At 55.1% G+C, this 26,317-nt stretch overlaps 1 protein-coding gene across 4 annotated transcripts in view; it reads right to left on the bottom strand.

Annotated features, from left to right (window-relative positions):
* LRP5 (LDL receptor related protein 5) overlaps positions 1–26,317 on the bottom strand; it is a 124,079-nt gene that overhangs the window by 17,281 nt on the left and 80,481 nt on the right. For 3 of the 4 annotated variants that reach the window (XM_070782579.1, XM_070782581.1, XM_070782582.1), the window contains 10 exons: positions 24,407–24,623; positions 22,402–22,691; positions 19,539–19,765; positions 18,110–18,294; positions 12,654–12,977; positions 10,389–10,588; positions 5,905–6,113; positions 4,258–4,448; positions 3,417–3,626; positions 69–194 (listed from right to left, as the gene is read on the bottom strand). In XM_070782579.1, the coding sequence (XP_070638680.1) occupies positions 69–194; positions 3,417–3,626; positions 4,258–4,448; positions 5,905–6,113; positions 10,389–10,588; positions 12,654–12,977; positions 18,110–18,294; positions 19,539–19,765; positions 22,402–22,691; positions 24,407–24,623 (2,179 nt within the window). The remainder of the gene's footprint in view (positions 1–68; positions 195–3,416; positions 3,627–4,257; positions 4,449–5,904; positions 6,114–10,388; positions 10,589–12,653; positions 12,978–18,109; positions 18,295–19,538; positions 19,766–22,401; positions 22,692–24,406; positions 24,624–26,317) is intronic. The other variant, XM_070782580.1, reaches the window with a different exon arrangement.

Genomic DNA, 26,317 nt, shown 5'->3' with positions numbered 1-26,317 from the left:
AACCTGGCAGGCAGAGAACCCAGGTCCCTGTTCAGTGTCCCAAGAGAAAGTGCCAAGCTCACACCTACCACCACAAGTCAGCAGGTTCTGCAGGAGCACGAGGTGGACCGGACATGAGCAGCGCGGCGTCCCATCGCCCTTGGCGACACAGATGTGAGAACAGCCTCCATTGTCGCGGGCACAGGGGTGGGCTGCTGTGGAGAGAAGAGAAGGAGGGGGTTGGACTCCGCCTCCAGTCTCAGGACTTCAGCCTAGAGGAGGGAGGCGGTGAGGGCCAGGCAAGACCTCACAATAACTGGCACTCCCACAGGGGTGCAGTCAACCCTCTCACTTCATTCCTAGGGCAGCCAGGCAAGTCTGTTTCTGTGGACGCTGCATTTTGCCAATGAGGAAGCGGAGGCCAAGAGCACATCTAGAACTTTCCTGACGTCACACCCCAGCCTTCTGCACCAGCTCCCACCGTGCCCACAGCCATCATGCTACACCGCCCGCCTGCGTGTCTGTCTCTCACGGTGTAGTGGGCTAGTGGTGGGCCCCCCAAAAGATATGTCCACATCCTAACGCCCGGAATCTGAGAATGTGACCTTTACTGGGGAAAAGGGTCTCTGCAAACGATGTGATCACATTAAAGATCTTGAGATGGGGTCTAATTCTGAAGTATCTGGGTGGGCGTTAAATCTACTAACAAGTATCCTTATAAGAGAGCGCCTAAGAGGTGAGGGCTTCCCAGGCGGTGCTAGCAGTAAAGAACCTGCCTGCCAGTGCAGGAGACATGGAGATGCAGGTTCAGTCCCTGGGTTGGGAAGATCCCCTGGAGAAGGGCATGGCAACTACTCCAGTATTCTTGCCTGGAGAGTCCCATGGACAGAGGAGCCTGGCGGGCTACAGTCCATGGGGTCGCAAAGTCAGACACAACTGAAGCCACTTAGCGTGCAAGCAGGCAAGAGGTGAAGGCAGGGGAGAGGCCATGTGATGGCAGAGGCTGCGATGGTGCAGCCACAGGCACACCTGTGGCCGTGAACCGTCTTTGCCTCCCCCTGGTCCCCATCCCCTCAGCCCCTCGTTCCCAGCCCCAATGGTGCAGCCACAAGCACACCTGTGGCCGTGAACCGTCTTTGCCTCCCCCTGGTCCCCATCCCCTCAGCCCCTCATTTCCAGCCTCAATGGTGCAGCCACAAGCACACCTGTAGCCATGAACCGTCTTTGCCTCCCCCTGGTCCCCATCCCCTCAGCCCCTCATTTCCAGCCTCAATGGTGCACCCACAAGCACACCTGTAGCCATGAACCGTCTTTGCATCCCCCTGGTCCCCATCCCCTCAGCCCCTCATTCCCAGCCTCCAGAGAGAGCACAGCCTTGGAGGCACCTTGACTGAACTCCTGGCCTCCAGAACCGGGAAAGAATGCATTTCTGCTGCTCTAAGTCACCCAGTTTGTGGTCGCTTGTTACAGCAGCTGCAGTAAACTAATACACGTGGAAATTAACATAGTAAAGGTGGTGAACCCCGGGAACCTTGAATATTTCAATTCCATTAACCTCCTGTGCCCAATCTCTGGACAATGGTTAGGAGCCTGGGAAGGTGGCTGACCTCCCCCAGGTAAGAGGAAATGGCAAAGCACACTCAGCTCCTCACCTCTACCCCTGAAGGCAAATCATGGTTTTTTTCCTCCTCCATCTCAAGGATTAGGTGTTTTTAAAATGGCAGAGTCATAGTTGAGAGCAGGGTCAGCCAACTTTTTCCATAAAAAATGAGAAAGTAAATAATTCTGGCTTCACAGGCCAGGCCACCGGTGTGACCCCCGGTCAGCCAGCTGCAGGGCAAAGGCAGCCAGGATGACAGGGACCCACAAGCTGCAGAGTGCCACCCCTGGTTTAGAGGTTAGCTGTGGGATCGTGTGCGGACGCAGATGGGTGGCCCACGTCCCAGATCAACATGGCAGAGCCCGCCGAAGGACTTCCTACGCTTACCCAAAACGAGGAGCCTCTCCATGTCACCCCAGAGCCCGCGCACTGGTGCTCACAGACATGTCCCCAGTTTCCAACCTCAAACCTGCTCACTGAGCATTTCCTGGCCCTCCCGGCCCTGGTTCCAAGGAGCGCCGGTCAGTGCCCCTGGCTTTCTGCCGACACCAGTAGGCAGCGGGTCTTGACCTTTGTGGGCTGGGCATTCACCGTTCTGACCATCTGCCAGTGACACCCAGGAATCCGTGACTTGGCTGAGCATGGACTAAGAGGCCAGATGAACACAAGCATGCTAACCCATAGGTATGGGGCGCCTTGGTTTAGTTTCCTGGTGACTTCACTTATCTGGGACCCAGCTGATTACCACAGAAATTGCCACCGAGCAGTCAACAAAGAAGTGGCCGGTTCGGAGGTCATGTCCCTGATTCTGAGCAGGAAGCCTAACAGAAAAAAACTCAAGTGGCTAAAGCCTGGGCTCTGGTTGCAAATTCAAGCCCCCTTGGGTTTACTGGCTGGGTGATAGGGGAAGCAATACCCTTACTGAGTTCTACTTTTGTCAGCTGTAAAATATAATCTCATTTGAAATTATAAACTATTGTGAAATAACGTATATAATGTAATAATATACTGAAAACAGGGCTGGGGTACAAAAGAGTCACAATGCAGTGTGGCCGAGGCAACGCCGACAGGGAGGGGCTGGGGTGAGGCTGGGCAGCCCCGGGGCATGGACGGCGGCCAGACCGCAGGCGTCACAAGACAAGGGCAGCGAAGGCCCTGCTCACTCAGCGGGCAGCCCGCTGGGTGCCGTGTACATACTGAATAGAGAGAGAAAAGCAAGCAGACAGACAGGCAGACACTTACACACGCGCACACACACCTCCACACCCACATAGAGCCAAGGACCGGGTGGAGGAGCCACAGGTCCTGATTACAGACAATCCCCTCTCAGGCTCCTGGACACAGCCAGGCTGTGGTGGACGGAATCCTAAAGTGCCCCCCAAACTCCCCACCCTGCTCCCCAGCTAGGGAAGATGCGATGAGTGTCATGCCCATGGTTTTATCACCTTTCTTGGTGGGGGGACATACAGGTGTAATTAAGGTTACTAATCGGTTGATTCAGAGTCAATCTAAAGGGTGATTCATCTAAAGCTGGGCCAAATCTCATCGCAGGCACTTGGAAAGCAGAGTGGGTTCGAGAGCTAGAAACAGAAATCAGAGCGGTCCAATCTGTTGCTGATGGAGAAGGGGATGGGGTGAGGGCCTGAGGGTGGCCTGTGGTCACCGAGACTGGGCCCAGACAAAGCCAGAAAGAAAACGGCCTCAGCCCTACTCTCGCCTTGGTCCGGCCTCCTCCCTTTCTCCAGGGGAGCCAGTCCAGGGGTTGCTGTGCTCCGTGCAGAGGCGTTCCTTCCCCTCGGGGGCCCCCGCACAGCCCCACTGCCCACCCCTCACGTACAGAACTCCTCCAGGCTGATGTCCTCCACAGCATGAATGCCGGTCAGGTGCGCAACACGGCCCTGGACTCGTGTCCGTGCGTCCCCCGTGGTCTTGTCCACACGCTCGATCATCTGCTGCTGGCGGTCAATCCAGTAGAGGTGCTTGCCCAGCACGGTCAGGCCCACGGGCTGCACGATGTTGGCATCCTCCAGGGTCAGGCGGTTGGCCCCTGCGAGAGGGATAAGCGCCCCCTGAGTGGCGGCTGACCCCGAGAGCTCAGCCCATGCTCACTCTGGGAGAATGAAGAGCTGCTGGGAGCCTGGGGGACGCCAGGCTCAGGCTGGGCACGCTCCCTGGAAGTAGGCAGACCTGAGACCTCCTCTCAGTCAGCCCTGCTTCCACCTGGGTTGGCCTTGTAACCGCAGCCGTGGACCCAAGTTGCTGATCCCCTAAAAACACGGTGCCTCCCCTTCCCCCAGCCCACCCCAACTTCTGGCAGAAAAGCCCCTCCAAGCTGTCATTCTTGCTCCTCTCCAGGCCGGGGCCCCCAGACTAAGGCAGCCATGGCCAAGCAGCTGTAAGTGTGGGCGCTGGAGGCGAAGGGCACAGGATTCCTGCTCCACCCCACGCTGGGGGCCCCAGGCAGCTGGCTCACCCTTTCTGAGCCTCCCTGGACTCTACCGATCAGGAATCATTCGGGTCCAATATCCTGGAATGTGGCTGGGAGACCGTATGTGCCTCCTCGAAGCAGGCCCCCAAGAGACTGTGGCGTGTGACCGATGACCAGGAAGGTGTTCCCGGCAGGTCAGACAGGGTGGCTGCCAAGGGACCAATCCCCAGGGAGGCCCCAGGCCTCATACCTGACAGGTCACAGCTCTCGATGCGCTTCAGGTCGGCGTCCACCCAGAAGAGCTTGCCCAGCGTGTTGTCCACCACGAGGGCCACGGGGCGGATGAGGCCTGTGGTGAAGAGGACCTCGCGCTCCGTGCCGTCCAGGGCGGCGCGCTCGATCTTGGCGGCACGGTCCTGCATGTTGGTGAAGTACAGGTACCTGTGGAGGGCGGCAGTGAGGACCCATTGTGCCCTGCCCGTCCTTGGCCAAGCCCGAGAGACCAGCCCTGACCCTGCGGACGTCCAGCAGGCGAGCAGCCACATGACCCCGGCCCCCGGAGGTGAGAGGTCACACCCTGGAGGGGCCGGAGAATGTCCCCCAAGACCTCACGGCTACCTGGAACCTCGGAATGTGACCTTACTGGGAAACAAGGTGTTTGCAGATGTAATTAAGGATCAAGATGAGGCCACCCTTGGGACTTCCCTGGCAGTCCCAGATGGTTGAGGCTCTGAGCTGCCACTGCAGGGGGGGCACAGGTTCAATCCCTGGTCAGGGAACTAAGATTCCGCATGCTGTGCAAGGGTCCTCAACCAGTGAGAGTGGCCTTAAGAGAGAGAGAAGAGGCCATGGGACACAGAGAGGAGCCCATGTGATGACGCGGACAGAGTGGAGGGACGTGGTCACAAGCCTAGGAGCACCCAGGGCCCCCGAGCTGAGAGGCAGGGAGTAGCCTCCCCTTCAGACTTCGGTGGGGGCACGGCCTCGCTGCCCTTGACTCTGGCCCCTGGAACCACAGGAGAACAGGCCTTTGTGTTTGAAGTCCCCGGTTTGTGGTCACTTGTGGCGGCCCCTCCTCTGGTTCCTGAAGAACCACCAGCACTGACTGAGCCCCCGGGTGCTGCACGGCTGGTACTCCCTACTCTCTTCACCAGGAAACTAAGTCCCTGGGAGGTCACGTCACACAGGCAGTAAGTGATGGAATCGGAATTTGAACTCGGGTCTGCACGACAGCCCCTGGGAGAAGCTCCAGCACACAGTGCCTGGACAGGTCTGCCTCTGGCTCTGAATGGCCAGCCCTGCGGGTATCTGGGGGGACCACCATGCTCCTGCCTCCCACCTCCAAACGTTCCCAACCTCATGTCATGGGGCTTCGGGCACCCTCCTGCCCTGGTCCTTGCCTCCAGGACCCTCCACATCTTTCCACGTGTCTCAGCCTACCAGAGAACCTGAGGGCTGACAGGCAGAGCGTCAGGGAGCTTCACGGAAGGAAGAAGCTCCAGGTCAGGTAGTGACCTCCCCGTGGCGGGGCCTATGCAAGTGAATAACTTGCCACCACCTGGGGTGCTATGGAAGGGATGGCTGTACAGGGTTCAAATTTGATGGGATGGTCTGACACCTATGAACTAGAGCTCACATCCTGCCTGTGTCTCTCAACAAAGCCCCCACCCCTGCATAGGCTTTCAGTCCAGGCCGTCTCTGGGTGTCTCTGCCTCCTCCCCACGACTGGGAATGAGCTGCTGTTTCCTCGCCCCGCCGACCCCTGGCTGTGGTGGCAGGGACCCTGGGGAGCTCCTGACGGATGGGCGTGTTGGGGGTGGAAGACCCCTCCCGGTCCGAGAGGCCAGCATGCACGGGAGGGGCGCCCAGCGCACCCCTACAGGGACAGCCCCCGCACCCGCGCTCAGCGTTGACGACGATGGCCCTCGGCTTGTCGCGGTCCCCCCGCAGCACCACGCCCATGGCGTCCCCGTTGAGCCGGTGGACGTTGATGGTGTTGGTGGCCTCGCACGTCCAGAACAGCGTCCGGCTGTAGATGTCAATGCTGAGGTCGTGCGGCTGCCTGTCTGGGTTCTGGCTTTGGCTTGGAGAGGTCAGAACGAAGGGCTGTAAGACGGTAAAGAAAGGAGCATCCGCTGGAGACACGGCGGGGAGGGCGGAGGCCTCCGCCCCAGTCCACAGTGAGCGTCAAGATCTCAACCCTGTTTGGAACCTTGCCTTTCCAACCAGCTCTTGTCCACACGTCCACCCGCGAGTGAAGGGGCTCCCCTGACAGCCTTCAGGGGAGTTCTTGCCATGAGCTCTGGGCCAGGCCCGGCCACTGGTGATGGCACAGGACCCAGATGGTAGCCACCCCACCCCGGCCGGCCAGCCTGGGCCTGCTCGCAGAGAGGGGGACCAGCAGGCAGCCAAGTGGTCAGCCAGGATCACAGGCCCCCGGCTCAAGGCATCGCCTCCCTTCTTGTTTCCTTAGACCCAGGCTTTTGGATTAAGACTCTGAAGTCTTGCTGTCTTTTAAAGTACTCAGGGATTGATGCTGAGGCTGAAGCTCTAATACTCTGGCCACCTGATGTGACATGTTGATTCACTGAAAAAGACCCTGATGCTGGGAAAGATTGAAGGCAAAAGGAGAAGAGGGCAGCAAAGGATGAGATGGTTGGATGGCATCACCGACTCAATGAACATGAGTTTGAGCAAATTCTGGGAGTTGGTGAAGGACAGGGAAGCCTGGGATGCTGCAGTCCATGGGGTCGCAAAGAGTCGGACACGACTGAGCGACTGAACAGCAACGAAAATTCAGGGTGCCGGGATAATGGGTGTCCGGCTTGGAGGTCCACCTCTCCGTCTCTCCCCTGAGGGCCAGAGGCTGGGGGTGGGGCTCAAGGGCAGGTGAGGGTACAGGGCCGCCCCGCAGTGTATCCTGGGAGCCCAGGAGCAGTGCAGGCCCCTCTCAGAGGCTGTTATCCCTCTGGGTCTCCACCCCAAGCCTCTCCCGGGAACTGTGCCCGACTTCATGCTATCTGCTGCATCTCAGGGATGAGCCTGGCTCTCAGAGTCACCGGCAGAGAATCCCTTCAAGGGGGGACCTCATTTCATGAACTGATGCCAGAGGAGGAGCACCCCTCATCTCCCTCCCAGGCCAGAGCCCAACTCCCTGGTGGATGTGGTCCCCCTGGGTGCTCGGGTGACTTGACCTGGTGCAAAGGGGCTTCCCAAGCTCCTGGGTTGCTGCCACCAATGGTCTGGATGAAAAGCCCCTTCTCCTGAGAAAGGCGTCATCTTCTAATGATGCTCTGACCACAACTCATTGCAGACCCTCTTTATCTGCCTCTTTTCAGGCATTAATAAAACAATAAGTCACCAGTGGGGGAAGAGGTGGCTTGCAGGCAAAAGGAAGCCCCCTTCCCCAGGCCCAGCTTCTAGGACCCAGCTGGAGAAGAATCCCCCACCCTCCCAGCCCCCAACACCCGGCAGCCTCTGGTCCAGCCCTGCTGGGCAGCTAGAAGTATGCCACTCGCATCTCTGCAGGTAGCAAAATCCACATCCTGGGAGCTGTGGGCCCTAGGAGGCAAGCGTCAACTCCAACCAGCACCTTCCTTTCTCAGGAGCCACGGAGCTCTCTGGCCAAAGACCACAGACCAGTGTAGCTGATGGCCTGGGAGTAAAGCAAGATTCCAGCCAGCCCTGGCCAGAGTCAGGCTCCCCGTGAAGGGTGGTATGTGGGAAACGGGCACACACTCATCGGAACAACCAGGTGAGAGAAGTACACGGTGTAATGACACAGCGCCCACGTCCCTCCCGGGGCAGACAGGAGCGAGGAGATCAACCTTACACGGCTGGCCAGTTTCCTAAAGCCCGAACTCCAGTTTTAACATAAGGAACAGCACAGTGCCAGCACAAAAGGTCTTAACAGAAGCCAACTCCATGTCACCATCAACAGCCCGCCCCCTCACAGTACAGAGTGGTCCTCAACCAAGTGGCCCAAACGCGGATGCAGCCCGTGTCCACTGGTGGGTGGACGGATAAGCAAAGCATGTTCTGTACACGCAGTGGGATGTTATTCAGTCTTAAAGAGGAAGAAAATTCTGATACCTGCCATGATGAACCTCAAAGTCACTGTGCTCAGTGAAATCAGCCAGTCGCAAAAGGACAGACATGGATCGCGTGGTTCTAACTATGCAGGACTTAAGAGCTGTCAGATTCGCAGAGACAGAAAGCAGGATAGTGGGTGCCAGGGACTGGGGGAGGAGGCGGGTGGAGAGTTAGTGTTTAACGGGGACAGACTGTCATCAGAGACAGCCAGTGGGGACGGCTGTTCAACAGTATGGATGTACCTAATGCCACAGAGCTGTACATTTAAAAATGGTGAAAATGGTACATTTTATATAATGTATGTTTACCACAATGAAAGAATAAAATATTAAATAGAAAAACAAAAGCCAAGTAGATAATAATGAGCTTCCCAGGCGGCACTTGTGGTAAAAGAATCCGCCTGTCAGTGCAGGAGATGCAAGAGACGCGGGTTCGATCCTTGGGTCAGGAAGATCCCTTGGAGAAGGGAATGGCCACCCACTGCAGTATTCTTGCCCAGAGGATTCAATGGACACAGGAGCCTGGTGGGCTACAGTCCATGGGGCTGCGAAGAGTCAGACACAACTAGGCACCCAACTAATAATGAAGAACGCCATCCTTGGGGTGGGGGTGTGCTCCAAATAATCAAAGCCACAGGAAAACCGAGTTCAGTGGGGAGGCAAATGAACGTTATCTAGATTAAGTGCTCTTAAAAGGGCCTTATTCTTCAAAGTCCTCCCCCACTTTTGCAGACACCATAAAAGAATGCAAAAGAACGCGTCTCCCTGGGACTTGAAGGCAATTTGCACCCAGCAACTTTCACAGCAGGGAAGCCACAGTCCATCAATTAACACTTCACGTTCTCCAAAGGACTCAAAGTCACTGTCACCTGAGCCCGGAGAGAGATGAAAGAAATCCATTCCCACCATCTTCCCCAGGCTCTGCTCGCATCTGGGGACAGCTGGAGCCTCTACCATCCACCAAGGATGCACAGTCAAAGGCCGGTTAACCTGACACTGTTGCCGGATGACGTATTTTGTGCTGCCCAGCTGTACAGGCAGCCCTGGTACCCAGTTCGGGGCAGGGAACAGAAGATCTTCTGAAAATCCCTCCTGACACAAAACAGCCTTGCATGACAATGCCGAGACTCCCCCACACGACATAAGCAATTACAGCGACCACTCGATCGAGAAAGAGACGGCTGGGTTCCGTAGCTCTTGTGAAAGGAACTTTTCGAAACTGGCATGACCAGGCAGGCGTGTCCTACTGGGGTTCTGGCCACAGTTCCCTGTCACACGGCTGGATACGCCGGATGAGCCCGGAGGCTGCAGAGACAACATCCTTCCTGGCCTGGGTCGCAAACACCTAACACAGGAAAGCAGTCAGTTCTGCTAGACTCGGGTTTGGAAAGCGCGCCTCTGCTCCCACGCCGTGATGTATCGGGGACAACCCCAGCAGAGCGTGGTTTTCGAGTTTGCACAACTCCACCCAGAGAAACACTGGCAAGTGCAGAGCACGCAGCTGGCACCGCGCTAAGCAGGGGTGAGTGGACACACACCTCCAGCGCCCCTCAGACCCCCCGCGCCGGGAGCCACACCATCCATGCTGGGGTTTCGACGGTATGTCCCATCTCAGCCAACCCTCCCTCCACAGTTCCACCAAAACCCACAAGCCACAGCCCTCCGGCTCCCGTCTCCTCAGCCAACCTCGGGTCTCTGAAAGGTCCAGGGCCGTATCTGCCGTAGCATTTACGTACCGAACCATTTAAGGGGCAGGTGGGGCCCCTGCATCGCCAGGGTCCTCGCTCTTGCTTAGTCTGTCGTTGATGGGGTTTTGAGAGCTGCGCTCCTAGCCCCCACCCCGCCCCATCGGCCCTGGGGTCTGTTCTGCTCCATTTTACAGAGTGCAGTGATTTTCAGAAACACACATACTGCTTCACAACAGAACTGGCTGTACACAACTCCTCTGAAATAAAAAATAAGCCTAGAATAACCAATACCAACCGTCCTTGTACAAAACCACCACGGAAAGGGGAAAAAAAAGAGACCCCACGGGGTCTGACGTCCACCAGCACTCCGTAAACAACTGCCAAGATCCAGTTTCTACAGAGTCATCATCTCAGGGCTTCGCACGACTCAGCCTGACACCCCACAAGGACATAACTGGGGCCCAGATCGTCACCTATCGCCCACCGTGCTCCCTGGCACCCCCTCTGCTAAGAAAAGGGGGTGGCAGTGGCCTGCTCCTTGTGGAAGCGCACCCCCGCCGGCCGCCCCTCCATACTCCAGCACTCCCAACAGGCACACTTGCCTGGGTCCCGTCGTCCTTGGCTCGTTTGATGTTCTGGCGCCCGTCCACCCAGTAGATGAACTTGTCCAGCGGGTCGTAGTCGATGGCCTTGACGTTGCGCAGGCCGTGCAGTGGCAGGATGAGGTCCGGGCTGCGCTGGTCGTCAGGAATCATCCGGCTGATGGCACACTTCTGGCTGAACAGCAGGAAGGTGGTGGGCGCTGGAGGGGGCAGACAGAGGAGGGGCCGCCGGTCAGTGTCGGAGCCGAAGAAGGAGGGGCCGGGGAGGATGGCGTCACGTGCTATGGTAAAAAGTAGGTCCGTATGTGCACCTACGAGACGGACGTGGAAAACGGCTGGGAAGACACAGTCGATTCCTGGGGGGCGGTGGTGTACCATGAGGAATTTGACTCTCCGTGTTACACGTGTCTCTGTCGTTTCAGTATTTTATTCTAAGTGTACGTGTTATTTTAAAACTAGATATCCATTTCTTTTTGAAAATGAAAAGAAGACCAAGCACTTGGCTGTGCTTGGTCTTAGCTGCAGCCCACTGGACCTTGTTGAGGCATGCGGGACCTTCAGTTGCAGCATGCACACTCTTAATTGATGCATGTGGGACTAGTGCCCTGACCAGTGGTTGAACGCAGGCCTTAAGCATCGGGAAAGCAAAGTCTTAGCCACTGGACCACCAGGGAAGACCCTCATTAAAAAAATAAAATAAAATAAAACCTTTTTTTGATGTGGACCATTTTAAAAGTCTTTATTAAATTTGTTACAATACTGCTTCTGTTTTATATTTGGTTTTCTTGGCCGAGAGGCACGTGGGATCCTATGCCCCCAACCAATTCACACCCCCTGCACCAGGAGGCCAAGTCTTAGCCACTGGACTGCCAGGGAAGGCCTCCATTTCTTTTTAGATTATCAAGACTTAAGTAGGAAGGAGCAAAAGGCAGTGAGCCTCAGACTCTGACAAGTGTGTGAGATGCTCTGGTGACTGTGGGATTCCCCATGGGCTACTGTGGGCTCCAGGGAACGGCTGAAAACCATGTGAACAGTGAGACCAGGAGGGGGCGCTCCTCGGGGCTGTCAGGACCCAGAACGTGCAGAGGCCACTGTCAGAGCTACGGCTGAGCCACGTGAATCCAATCATGGCCCTGGGTCTGCAGCCATGGGAGCCGGCACCCAGGTCACATCCCCTCTGGGGGGTGGATGACCTGCACCTCCATTTGACTCTTCAAGGTTACGGCCCTCCAGGAAATTGGACAACAGGACCAAAGGGAGCCCAGGAGGGGGGAGTCCCAGCTGCGGCCCCAGGCCCATCATGCACCAGCCGAGGACTGCCACCAAGCCCCTCCGCCCTTCGAGGCTGTGGGTCCCGCATCCACCCTTTTGGACCGTGGACGCCCAGCCCTCCCAACGCCCAGGGCCGCGAGAGGCTCACACAAGGCCCCGGGTGACAAAGAGCTTTGTAAACTGTCTACAGCTGCTCAGAGGCCGAGTCCTAACCAGCGCTCTGGTGATGTCACAGGAGAAGAGCCTGCCAACAGGACACGTCTGTTCTCCCTGCAGGCCATGGGGAAGTCATGCTCCAGCTCTCTGAACCTCGCTTTTCTGAGTACCGGAATGAAAGAAAAAAGGCCGGCCTCGTTTAGAGGGTCAGTGTAAGGACCACACAAGTGGACGTGAGGCTGGCAGTAAGGGGTGGGGGCGGGGACTCTGGAGCCAGCCTGCCTGGATTCAGACCTGGTTCCAAGTCTCACTGTTGTGTGGCCTTGGGTGGGTAACTACGTGTCTCTGTGCTCAGGGTCCTTGTCTGTGAAATGGGGACAGCGATGTTGCCTATCCCATAGACTGGAGGATTGCTGCTGCTGCGGCTAAGTCGCTTCAGTCGGGTCCGACTCTGTGCGACCCCATGGACAGCAGCCCACCAGGCTCCTCTGTGAATGCTGGAGTGGGTTGCCATTTCCTTCTCCAAGACTGGAGGATTAAGTGCCGTAAAAAGCATTTGGAAGAGTGCCCAAATCTATAAGTGACAGAGACTGTTTTTCACAGCCAAAGAGCCTCCCATGGGATGTGTCAGGTGAGGGCTTGGCGCACCTAATCACATCTCGATGAAGCAACAGGGCTTCTACCCAGCCCGAGCCTCCAGGTAGCATTATGCATATGTGCAGTGCACAACCTGCCCAACTGCCCACGTGCACCCAAAATGCTTCTTTCTGCCTTACCTGTCAGAGGCACGTGGATCTCATGTGGGAGTGAGGGCCAGGGGGAGAGCAAGGCACTTACGGCTGCAGTTGCGGCTGCTGGGGTCCAGGGTATAATGCGAGGCGCAGCTGCAGCGGTGGCCACTGGGGACGGCGAGGCACAGCTGGCCACACTGCCCGTTATTGTGCATGCAGTCGTTGAGGCCGTCCTGGCGGGAGGAGTGGAACACCAGGATGTCCATCACGAAGTCCAGGTGGCCCTGGATGAGGGTGCGGTTCCGGCCGCTGGTCTTGTCGGCCCGCTCGATGCTGTGCAGGTTCCAGTCTGTCCAGTAGATGTAATCGCTGTACTGGGTCAGACCGAAGGGGTGCGGGAGGTCATCCGCAATCACGACCCGCTCCTGACCTGCGCGGAGACACGAGGGCGCGGCGTCAGCCAGGGCACCGCACGGGCGCCAATCCACAGCCTGGCCGCCTACGTCGGGCTCGTAAAGCGTGCGAGCACTTTGGGAAATCGGCAGGGCCCACTGAGCCTGGATGTGCACCTACCCTGAGGGCAGGCAGCTCCCCTCCTGCTGCACAAGAGACTTGCACGGAGCATTCCCCCAAACAACACAGATGAGACTGTGCACAGCAGCAACTGTGTGACAGCCACAGCAGGAAGCAACCCAAACAGCAGGATGGGTTTAACAAAAATGGAACAATCTTCAGGCCATGGAAATGACACAGCAGCAAAACAGAGTAACAATGTGGGTGAGTCTCAGTCATTAGATGGAAAGAAGCCAGATGCTGAAGAGCACACGCCGGATGGTCAGTGATAGAAAGTTCTAGAATGGCACAACTAGAGCATGTAGACAGACATCAGTGCAGCAGTGAGCCTTGAGGAGGCCGGTAAGACTGACTGAGAGCCTTTCGGGGGCTGGAAACTTCCTTGCTTTGATCTGCATGGAAGCTGCACAGCCTATGTTGATGCTTCTATGGATGTACAAGTATCCGTATGTAAAAGTTCTCAAACCTGACCACTTTTTTGTACTTTACTATATTTGTATGTCATAAAATATTTCATTTTATTTTGGCCACATCATGAGGCTTGCAGAACTTCAGTTCCCTGCATGTCAATAAAAAATTTTAAATTAAACCTTCTGCCTAGCAGTCTACCAGAGGGATGGGAACCAGGCTCTGGAGTCAGCCTGGGTCCCCTTGCTCCTCCACTGATCCCATGACCTTGGGCAATCTGTGTAAGCTCCTTGATCCTCAGTCTCCCCATCTGCAAAGTGAGTATTCTTCAGAGTGCCCTCACGACTTCCCTTGCAGTCCAGTGGTTAAGACTCTGCACTCCCAATGCAGGGGGCCTGGGTTTAATCCCTGGTCAGGGAACTAGACATTGCAAAGTGAAAGTGAAAGTCGTTCAGTCATGTCTGACTCTTTGCGACCCCATGGGCTAAACTGTCCATGGAATTCTCCAGGCCAGAATACTGGAGTGGGTAGCCTTTCCCTTCTCCAGGGGATTGCCCCAAGCCAGGGACTGAACCCAGGTCTCCCGCATTGTGGGCAGATTCTTTACTGTCTAAGCCACCAGGGAAGCCCATGAATACTGGAGTGGGTAGCCTTTCCCTTCTCCAGAAGATCTTCCCGACCCAGGAATCGAACCAGGTCCCCCTAATTGCAGGCAGATTCTTTACCAGTGAGCTACCAAGGAGGCCGCAACTGAAGATCCCTCATGCTGCAACAAAGAGCCGGTGCAGTCTAAGGAGCTGAAAAACGAAAAGAGCGTCCTCATGGGTACCCACGATACTTAAATGTAATAAATTGTGATTAAAAAATCAGTGAGCTCTGTGATTATCATTGAGATAAATATTCAGTGAGATCATGTAGAATGCATGTAAAATGGTCAAAATGCCAGTACAAAATAAGTGCTTGGTAAAAGTTATGTGCAGGAGACCCAGGTTCAGTCCCTGGGTTGGGAGGATCCCCTGGAGAAGAGAACCGCTGCCCAGTCCGGTATTCCTTTTACTTATTTATCTGTTTTGGCTGTGCTGGGGCTTCGCTGCTGCTCTGGCTTTTCTCTAGCTGTGGTGAGCAGGGGCGATGCTCTGGTTGCAGGGAGTTTCTCTCTGCGGTAGCTTCTCTTGCTGCCGAGCACAGGCTCGAGGGTTCAGTAGTTGCCGCCTGTGGGCTCTAGAGCACAGGCTCAATAGTTGTGGCTCGTGGGCTTAGTTGTTCCGAGGCATGTGGGATCTTCCCAGACCCGGGTTGGAACCAGCGTCTCCTGCATCAGCAGGCAGATTCTTTACCATGGAGCCGCCTGGGAAGCGCCCCCACTCCAGTATTCTCGCCTGGAGAATTCCATGGACAGAGGAACCAGGTGGGACTCATTGGAAAAGACCCTGACGCTGGGAAAGACTGAAGGCCAAAGGAGAAGGGGGTGGCAGAGGCTGAGATAGATAGCAACACCTACTCAATGGACATGAATACGAACACACTCTGGGAGACAGAAGGAAGGGAAGCCTGGAGTGCTGCAATCCCTGGGGTCGCAAAGATTCAGACACAACTGAGCAACTGAACAACAAGAAGTTATGAGCAGAATAGCATTCTCTGTCTTCTCCAGGGCTTCCCTCATAGCTCAGTTGGTAAAGAATCTGCCTGCAATGCAGAAGACCCGGTTCGATTCCTGGGTCGGGAAGATCCTCTGGAGAAGGGACAGGCTACCCACTCCAGTATTCTTGGACTTCCCAGGTGGCTCAGCTGGCAAAGAATCCACCTGTAATGCAGGAGACCTGGGTTCGATCCCTGGCTTGGGAAGATCCCCTGGAGAAGGGAAAGGCTACCCACTCCAATATTCTGGCCTGAAGAATTCCACAGGCTGTATAGTCCATGGGGTCGCAAAGAGTCGGACATGACTGACTTTCATTCACTCACTCCCTCTTCTCCAAAGAGCTCCACATTCTAATCTCCAGGATTTGTGAACATCATGCCTTACGTGGCTGGGGGCTTTGCAGGTGTGACTAAATTAAAGATTCTGAACTGCAGAGATGATCCTGGATGATCCCAGGACACCCGGTGTAAGTACAAGGGTAGAGAGAACAGGACCATGAGCAGGGCTGGTCACTACAGCTGGCTTTGAAGTTGGAGGAAGGGGCCACGAGGAAGGAGGCAGGCAGGCTCCAGAAGATGGAAAGGCACTGGGCCCAGGCAGCAGCCTCCAGAAGGGAGGGGGCAGGCCCACACCTTGCTTGGAGCCCAATGACCCCATCTGGGGATACGGCTGCTCAGGCTAACGCCAGCAGCAGAGGACGTGTCAAATGAACCAGGGTGTGACCACCGAGCAGCCACGTGCGGAACACACACACCTGTGGGCAGCTGCTGGGGCTACAGAGGCAATAGGCAGGCTCAGGGCCGAGAGACACGGTGCGTGGTGGAAAGGGCGCAGAGTGGGGCTGAGCCCTGCAGGAGGGAGAGAGCTTGTGCGGGGCCGGGGACGCTCGACCTCAACCCCAGTGTGGGGTCCTAAGTCTGCCCCGTCAAAGTGTGTGTTGTGCGAACGCCTCACATATGCTCTGTGCATGCTGAGTCACTCAGTCATATCCAACTCTTTGTGACCCCCATGGACTATAGCCTGCCAGGCTCTTCTGTCCATGGGATTTTTTTCCAGGCAAGAATACTGGAATGGGTTGCCATCCCAACCCAGGGATCGAACCTGCGTCTCCTGCATTTCAGGCAGATTCTTTACTGCTGAGTCACTGCAGAAGCCCATATACACATATGCTCTATTTCACGGTAAAAATGATGCCAATGATGGGAGTCTTCCTGGTGGCCCAGGGGCTAAGACTCCACATTCCCAATGCAGGAGACCGGGGTTCAATTCCTGATCAGGGAACTAGATCCTACACGCCACAACTAAGAGTTTGCATGTTGCAACTAGAGATCGAAGGGAAATCTTTCGTGTCACAACTAAGACCCCATACAGCCAAATAAAAATTTTTTAAAAAAATGAAGCCCATGAAAACAAATCAGAGACGTGTGGACATGCTCCTCCCATGTGGGAGCAGGAGGAAGCGGAATGGAAATCATCTATGGCACGATTTGAAATAATGTTTTGAAAATGATTTTTTAAAAAGGAAAAAAGTGAAAAAAAAAAAATCCCAGGCTCACAATGCACACTCAGCTCTTACACACAGGCACTCTTCCCACGGGGGCCTCCCCTGCTGTTAACCAAGTGCTCTGGACACGTCTGTGCTGTTCAGCGGGAAACCTGCCACAGCAGAAAAACAGCCCGGCCGGATGCACCCGACTGCCCTCGACCTGAAGGCTTGGGCGGGTTTCCAAGGCTTTCACTGGTTTTCCTCTGAGTGTGTCATTACTCTGGGGTAATCAGGGAACTTAATTGTTTCGGGCGACCACAGCTGTGCTGCAACAAGTTTCCCACCTGCCACCAGCCTCTTATAACTCCCTGCGGGGCTGGCGTGGTGACCTCGAAGACGCAGTCAAGCCTCGCTCCGGGCCCCATGAACCAGGACAGTCAGTGTGCAGGGCGGGTACAGCCCACTGCAAGCAGAAACCAGAACACAGAGCTTCTGGCCCTGGCTCTGTTCACACAGTACCTGGGGCAAGTGGTTCGGCCCACCAAGGCCTCAGTCTCCTCATCTGTAAAGTGGGCACAACTGTGCCCACCACAGGTGGCAGCCGCGGCGGTAAGGAAGGAAGCCAAAGTCTCTCAATTGCACAGGGTAGCTCCACCAACTGGTACCACCCAAGAGAGCCACCCTCCCCCACCCACCAAGAAGTCCAGTCATGTTCTAGGATCCAATCCTGCCCTCACTGCTAGGTGATATGGAATAAGGTTTTTTTTTTCCTGGCTTTTAAAATTATTATTTATTTATGTGTTTTCAGTTATGCTGGGTCTTTGTTGCTGCCTGTGGGCATTCTCTAGTTGCCGTGTACGGGGAGCACTCCCTTCCCTTTTGGGAGCACAGGCTCTAGTGCATGGGCTTCAGGAGTTGTGGTGCAGGGCTTAGATGCCCCCCGGCATGTGGAATCTTCCCCGACCAGGGACTGAACCTATGTCCGTGCATTGGCAGGTGGAATCCTAACCACTGGCCCACCAGGGAAGTCCTGGGTTTTGTTTTTAATCTAATCCCAGGGTGTTGAGTGGCCCCAGAACGATGCCTGGTACCCAAGAGGAATTCAGGGTTGGATGGAGACGGAGCGTGTGGTCCTGGGGGCTGAGCAGCGCTCGGTGACCTTACACAGGTCCCGTTACCTCCCTGGGCCTCAGTTTCCCCATCACTGAAAACCTATGCTCTGTGGTGTCAGGTCAGATTAGAATCCTGGCCTGGGGTGGGTCTGGACCCAGCTGTCAGCACCAGGGCCTCTACACAACGGCAGCAGGGGCAGAAAGGGACACCTCTGTGGCATGCTGGGTCAGCACTCGGGGCCCGTCCACACCTTGCAAGCCTGAGGGCACAGTGCCTTGGGGGCTGAGGGTGGCTGACACCCCACCAGGGGTGCCCCCTCCCGGCAGGACCCACCGGCTCTCACCCAGCATGTTGGACGACTCGATCATGTTGGTGTCCAGGTCCGTCCAGTAGAGACGCTGGTCAGCGTAGTCGATGGTGAGGTCATTGGCCCGGCCCACCTTGTCCACCAGCGTCATGCAGTTGGTCCCATCCATGAAGGCCCGCACGATCCTGGGCTTGCCACCCCACTCTGTCCAATAGATGTAGCTGGAAGACACGGGAGCAGGGCAGGTTCGGTCAGCGTGTCCACCCTTGAGTCAGGGCAGGGAGCCTGCCTGCCGCCATCTTCTGGGCCGTGCTGAAGGCATCTTATAGGAAGCATGAACAAGGGGAGACCTGGGAGCACCCCCAACCCACTGTCCCTCCAGGAGCGGCCACGGAGCTGCATCCTGGCTCCTGGGGTCGCACAGCAGCCCCCCCTGCAAGCTAAGCCCTGATACTCTTGTTCACATGCACAAAGGTGGTGGCCATGTGCCAGGATGTCCAGGAGGGGCCCCCATGTCAGGGACAAATGCTAAGTAGGCTGGACAGGAGAGTGTGGGCCAATCAGGGCATATAGTCCCTTTCCTCAAAGAAGGAAGAAAACAAGACCCCAAGACAAACAGGCTTTGCAGGGCCGGAATTCGAACTCGGCTCCACCACCTCCACCAAAGGTCCTCTTTCCTGGCTCTTCACCATCAGCTCTGGGGAGGAAACCTCCATCTCAGACTTGTGTTTCCTGGTTCTTTCACTAAAATCTGGACCTTTCCCTTTGTTCTGCAGAAATCTTCCTTCCCTAACAGCACGCAGCAGGCAGGGTTTGGGGTGCTCCCTACACATCACTGATGCTTTATGGGGTGAGCAGTGCATGCAGAGGAAGACTCCGCCCGGCCCTCTGGCCCCAGGACAGGGCCCCCAGGCTGCTTGACAGATCAAAGCATGTGCCTTGCAAGGCAGGTTTTAATCTGCAGCCAAGCGGCTGCAAGAGGCCAGGAGGAGAAGCTCTGGACAGGGATCTGGATAGGACTTCTTGGACCACTGACATGACCTTCGGTGACCTTCAGTCACTGAGCTTCTCCGAGCCTCAGTTTCTGCATCTGTGAAATCAGGTACAGAGACATCCACGCTATCCGTGAAATCAGGTACAAAGATATTCACGCTGGCAGGGCCCCTGGGCGCTCCTACGAGAGGCTCCCCTGGAAGGGCCCGGGTGATGCCTGATACGGGGGCCTCCCTTCCTGCCTGCTTCTGCTCTGGGCCTCAGTGTCCCGACTGTGAAATGAACCAGATGACCCCTGCCCCGCAAGAGTCCTGCTGGTCCCGGCCACCTCCAAGCTCACAGTGGTCATTACTACTCTCAACTGCAGTGTCGATGGGCAGCGGGCAGCCGTGTGCCTCGGGGCATCACTGCACTGGCTGGTGTGGAGAGGTGGTGGGGGCACGGGCGCACGGGCTGGCAAAGCGGCCCTTACCCTTTGGTGGGGTCCAGGGCCAGTGACCGCGGGTTGTCTAGATCCCTCCACACGAGGACCTGCCGGAACTGCCCGTCCAGCCGGGCCACTTCAATCCTGTTGGTCCCGGTGTCTGCCCAGTAGAGGTTCTTGCCCATCCAATCAACGGCCATGCCTTCCGGGTAGTCGAGGCCAAACTCGATCACGTGCTCCACGGAGCTCCCATTCATGAAGGCCCGGCTGATGGTCTGGGAGTGGGGAGAAGGAGAGGCCACCCGTTAGGAAGCAGAGTTTCGGCAGACGTCTCACCAGGTGATGCTGGAGCGACTGCTGACCATAACCACCATCAGCAACTGACCAGCTACTGATGAGGGGCCAGATCACAACATTTGAGTTTCTATTCTTTTTATTCCTTCTATCTATTGCCCCTCAACATTCGAGTTTTTAAAGGAACTTTTAAAACACAACCTCTTTAGAAGAAACAATTTGGCAATATATATATATATATATACTTTTTAAACTATGTAAACATATTATATAATAGTACATTATTATAAATAATATATCATTATATAAGTATATTATATATACATGTCTCAGGACCCTTCAAAATAGTTACATCCTAAAAAAGAAATCCTTGGATCTTTCACCCAGTAATCTTCCTCTTGAAATGTTATTCAAAGGAAAGAAAATACAAAAGAGACTTTATACACAGAGATATCTGTTACTGTGGTATGGTTTAGAGTTGGGAAAAAACTGGAAGGCCATTTAAAATAAGGCAATGATTAAGAAATATATGCACAGTAGAGTAATTTACACATTTAAAGAATTATGTCAAATTACACATTTAAAGAATTTAATTATATTACAGAATATTTAAAGAATTTACACACAAAGTTTGTAATAGCTTGAGACAAAATATGTTATAATGTGACGAAAAAAACACAGGATACAGAATTCTATGTAGCATATGACTGATTATGAGAAACACTAACGCAGGGAAAAAATGCAAGGAGATACTCTAAAACGGCATCAGTGGCTGACTCGAAACGATGGAGGTGTGGGTGTTTTATTTTCTTCTTTATACCTTTTCTGTATATTTTTCTCTCTTTCTACAGTGAACCCTATGACTTTTACAATCAGAAAAAAACCTTACGAACCATGTAATCCCAATGGTAGAATAAAAGGTAGATGACTACACCGTTCAGTGTTCCGTGCTTTAGAACAGGGGTTAGAGGATGTTTCTGGTAAATATCTCAGGCTCCACAGGGCACATGGATTTGCCACCGCCTAGTGGCTCCCGAGGCGGCGCTGGTGGTAAAGAACCTGCCTGCCAACGCAGGACACACAAGAGACGCAGACTCGACCTGGGTCGGGAAGATCCCCTGCAGGAGGGCATGGCAACCCACTTCAGTATTCTTGCTGGCAAATCCCACAGACAGAGAAGCCTGGTGGGCTCCAGTCCAAGGGGTCGCAAAGAGTCAGACACAACGGAAGTGACTCAGCACGCAAGCTCAGGGGCACAAAAGCAGGTGCGGAGGATCCACAGGCAAACGGGTACCGCTGTTCCAATAAAACTTTACTGACAAAGTCAGGAGGCTGGCCCAAGGACCAGTTTGCAAAACTCTACTTGAGAAGATAAAGGGGGCTCTCCTGTATTTATCCAGGATATTTGCACTAGCACCCAGAACAAAGAAAGCTTGTTAAGTAAGTGGGCACTTGTGAGGGAGTGAGTGGGGTGAATCAAAAGACACACGGGTACATAATCACTCTAGAAATAGCCACCTGTGTGTTCACCAGATCCACTCATTGCAATCATTCATGCTTAGGTATTAACATGGGTTCACTAGGGTTCTATTGGTTTGAATCAAGCCACAATAAATATTTTTTTAATTTTTGTTTTAATTTTTAAAAATTTATTTTTAGCTGCGCCCTGCAGCTTGTGGGATCTTAGTTCCCCGACCCAGATAGAACCTGTGCCCCCTGCAGTGGAGGCACAGAGTCCTAACCGCTGGACCACCAAGGAACTCTCTATAGTTTTTTTCTTTTAGTTTTTTACACTCAGCCATTAAAAAGAATGAAATTTTGCCATCTGTAACAACATGCACAGACTTGGAGGGTATTATGCTTTGTCATAAGTCAGACAGAGAAAAACACATACTGTAGCGTATCACTTATATGGGAGTATAAACACTGCAACAAATAGCGAATATAACAAAAAGGAACAGACTGGCAGATACAGTGGATACCAGTGGGGAGAGGGGACAGGGGGCAACATCAGGGCAGGAGAGTGAAGGTGCAAACTGTTAGGGATAAAATAGGCTACAAGGAGACCCTGGCCGACAGCCAGTACTTTCAGTAGCGATACATGGAGTCTAAGCTTTCAAAATGGTCAATCACTATACTGTGCACTCGCTACGGACATTGCACAGCAACTAAACTTCAATTAAAAAAACAAAACAAAACTATTGGGACTCCCTGCTGGCCTAGGGGCTAAGACTCCACACTCCCAGTGCAGGGGACCTGGGTTCAATCCCTGGTCGGGGAGCTAGATCCCACGTGCCGAGAGGAAAGATCCCGCTTGTACAACGAAGACTGAAAACCCCAAGTGCCACAACGAAGGCCTGGCCCAGCCAAATAAATAAATCATTAAAAAAACAGATTAAGGGACTTCCCAGTGGTCCAGGAGTTAATACTCTGCTCCCGACGCAGGGGGCTCATGCATCGTGCTCTCTCATGACTGGACAGCTAAGATCATACATGGTATGGCCCCCCAAAAGAAAACCTATTAAAAAAAGAAAGCCTTTTTTAAGCCTCTGAGGCGATACCATCGCCAGCAGGTATTCACAGGGGAGGTGAACAGCAGGACACCCCGCCGCCGTACCTTCAGGCTGACGTCGGTCCAGTAGATGTGATTGTTGGACACATCGAAGTCCAGGGCGGACGCCTCCTTGACGCCCGTGAGCGGGATGGCCACATCGTTGTTGGTGGTGTCCAGGGAGATCCGGTGGATGGCGGCCCGGCTGGTGAACACCAGGAAGGCCTCGGGCACGATGCAGGTCTTCATGTCGCTCAGCAGCTCCAGGCCGATGGGGCAGCCGCACTTGGTGGCACGGGGCGTGAAGAAGCACAGGTGGCTGCAGCCCCCATTCCTGTCCGCACACGGGTTGGTTCCTGGACGGAAAGACACAGGTTCTAGGCCCAGTGGCCCTGCAATGGGGGGGGGCGGTGGCTCCTGGTCGTATGTGGCTTCATCTCCCCCAGGCGCCACTAGGGGACAGCAGGTAGGGTTGGTGGAAACCCGGGTCCCCCCTGGCTCCAGGCCCCGGGCCTCCCTGCACACTTGAACGCCCCCCTCCTCAAAGCCGCCTGGGGACGCCTCGCCCTCTGCTCCCCCTTGCCTGCTGGGCCTGGCCTCCCCGCCTGCTGAGCAACCAGACTGCAGCCCAAGTCACCACCCGGATGGTTCCTCCTCCGAGTCCCCGACATTCTCAGCGCCCTCGACATCTCAGATTCACCCAGGACGGCCCAAGGCGCCTGTTTCTTATTCCAGCAGACAGTAGTCAGCATATATTTTATTTTGGGCCAGCCTGTTAGACTCACTCTGCCGCAATGCTGTTAAAATTGGCTTTAATTTCGTGTTAAATATTTCAGCTAAAAAAAGAAATCCTCTCTGCCATCTTTCTCAGTAAATCCTGACGAGAGAGAGAGAGAAGGTGGGAAGGGACCCAATTTCTCAACTTTAAATCACACCCCATAGAGGCATCATGTTTCTTATCTCTGCGGCTTTATTCTTTGCTTTTCAAACACCCATTCCCTGGTGGGCTTTGCACTCTGCCGTAGATAAAGAAAGTGCTTTCCAAGGCAGCTGGTAAACCAAGTGTGTTGATTCCATCATCTGGTCTGAGGAGGGCAGGCTGAGACCAAAGACCTCTCCTGGAGACAGGGGTACACCGTCCCCGCCCCACCCCCCAGGTGCCCCTCAGGCCGCACCTCCAGGCCCGTGCTCAGCTGTCCCTTCTGCCGGGCAGACCCTGCCCCCCACCTGCTCCCCAAATTCCACGCTCAAATGCCCTCCCTTGCATTTTAAAGCCAGGCATCTCTTTCACATCTCAGCTCTACTCACCAGCCTGGCAGCAGAGCTCACCCACTGGACTAGAAGCAACTTGAGGGCAAGCCCTGGGGCCTCTCTGGTCAGTCCCCCGTCCCTCCCTCCAGCGAAGGTCAACTGAGTGTCTCTGATGAGAAGGTGTAGGACTAGGCACCGGGACCCCAGGTGGGGACGACTCCCTGTCCCTACAGAGCCCACTGTCCCATCCCCGCTTCTGTCCCCCCGGCACAGCTGGACACTGCTGTTCCCAATATAGACTGTGGACTTGCACTGGGAATCCTAGTCATCAAGCGACAAGTCACTGTGTCAAGGGAACTTTCTGCAGATCCCAGCTTTTAGATACACGGTGTGCATTTTAGGGTCCAGCCTGTCAGACTGGATAACGATCTCAGCCCCGCCCAGCAATGAGGTCAGGGCAGCCTCAGGCGTGAGTCTTGAGCTTGGCCACCCATTTGTATGCCCCGGCACTAACGGGGCCGCCTTGTCATTAGTGTAGAGGGCTGTACTAAGGCGCTCAGCCAGAGCCTGGCACGCAGTAGGCGAGTGTTAGCCACCGTAAGAGCAACAACTGCCAGCCGTGCCCACTCACTGTGCCCGGTCCACACCCCACCCCATCACATGTCCTGTATTCTCACCACCTCCTGCCCTGTCCAGCCCCAGAGCCGGTGCCCCAGCCCGGCACACACACCCCCAGCTTCAGCCTCCAGCTTGGCTGCCTGTGGACCAAAGGGGAGCCTGTGGCAGGGCTGGCCCCCGGCTGGAGGCTGACCGGACTCACCGACGACCTTGGCCACATTCGCGGCCTTGAGCCCCATTAGGTCGGGCAGCTGGTCGATGATGACGTCCCTGCTGGCCTTGACCTTGTGCACACGCTCGATGCTACGCCGCTGCCAGTCGGTCCAGTAGATGAAGTCCCCCAGCAGCGTGAATCCGAAAATGTGCGGGAGCTTGTCCTCCAGGAGGGTCCGCCGCTTGGTCCCGTCGACATTGATCACCTGCAGGATGGCAGACACGGCGCTGAGCCAGCCTCGGGCCTGAGCGGCCTGGAACGGGATGGGCCCCAGCAGCATCTGGCCAGGCCAGGCACCATGGCTCACTGAGGCAGCTGGATGAATGATGTCTTCAGTGATGGTGCCATTCAGGGGCTCTTCCCTACTGCCTCCCTGACCTGGGTGTGCATGCTGTGCTGAGAGGGGCAGGCAAGGAAAACAGGTATCCTCTCGCCATCGCTGATTGACTGGCCGTGGCTGCCTGGAGTACCAAGGTGTAGGTTCTCCAACCAGGGATAGGCTCATTGATTAGCAATGTCTGCCCAGACACAGCATAAGGAGGCACAGATCACCACCCCCGACACAGAGCCCAGTTTCAAAAGGCTGGACCAGGAACGCACTAACCCAGACAAGGCCTCCCACTTGCCTGTGGACTAATTTCTTGCTCGGTCAGGACCAGGTGAACTCTGAGGACACGTCTGCTTCTAAGTCTGAGCTCAGAGCTCTAAGACGATATCCAACCCCAGACATACTTGTTGAGTCGCTAAGTCCTACCCAACTCTTTTGTGACCCCATGGACTATAGCCCACCAGGCTCCTCTGTCCACAGGATTTCCCGGGCACAACACTAGGGAGGGTTGCCATTTCCTACTCCAGGGGATCTTCCCAACCCTGGGATCAAACCTGCATCTCCTGCATTGGCAGGTGTCTTCTTTACTGCTGAGCCACCAGGGAAGCCCTCCCAGCTACACGCTGGTGGCCGTTGACTCTGAGATGTAAAAGCTAAATCTTCTTAAGAGTCAGTGTTGATTAAAAGCATCAACCACAAAAGCCACAGATGAGAAAAGTACTGTCAAACATAAGAATGCCTTAACCAACCGAAACACACAGACAAACAGGGTAAGATGTGCTTGTGATGACAGATGATCAGTAGAAGCCGATGTGCAAAGGAAGACGATAAAAACGCAACATCCGAACTTTGGGTTCTCAGGCCAGGATCAAAGAGACACGATGAATTAAAGGCAAGTCTCAACAGGCCTCGTGCAGCCAGATTATATTTCCAGCTCATCAGAGAGGACCCAAGCCTTCTGTTGTGCAGGTGGCACACACGTAAGACAGATTGGGTATGTGCTGAACAGAAAAGACTTTGGTCCTCTGTTGTCGGGCAGCACAGGACAGAACTCAAAACTGCCGGGTCAAACGGTGGGGGGCGGGACAGGCAGCTCTGGACCCTGCAGCCGGGGACCCCACCCCGGCTCTGTCCACGGCCGACTCCCTGCACCCCATGGACCTCAGTCTGTCCACCCGCAGTTAAGGGGGGCAGCTAAGTTACCCTGGGAACTTAACCAAACAACTGTGGCTGGGCCCCATCAGGGGCAATTACATCAGAACTGGAAGGCCAGGTACGGGCCCGCAAGGGGCGCAATGAGCCGTCCAGTTGAGGGACCATCTCCTGTGTCATGAGCTGGCTTGCAGACCCCGGGCAGCAGGATTTCTGGGTAGAGCTCTGGGCTCTACTCCTGGCCCGCGGGTTAGGCCCAGGGGTCGGGCGACGGATGCAGGAGCACTCCAAGCTGGTCCAGGGTGCTGGTTCTGGTTGTGGCCCCACAACATGAAGGCACATAAAGATGGTGAACACATGCTTTACACAGCGCTTGGACCTGGGAAGGGGTCTCGCCTGAGGAAGTGCACAGCAAGAGG

This window comes from Bos indicus, chromosome 29, assembly GCF_029378745.1.
Source record: "Bos indicus isolate NIAB-ARS_2022 breed Sahiwal x Tharparkar chromosome 29, NIAB-ARS_B.indTharparkar_mat_pri_1.0, whole genome shotgun sequence".
NCBI lineage: Eukaryota > Metazoa > Chordata > Mammalia > Artiodactyla > Bovidae > Bos > Bos indicus.
Note: the sequence above shows the minus strand (reverse complement) of the source record. Positions and strands in the feature narration are given on the sequence as shown.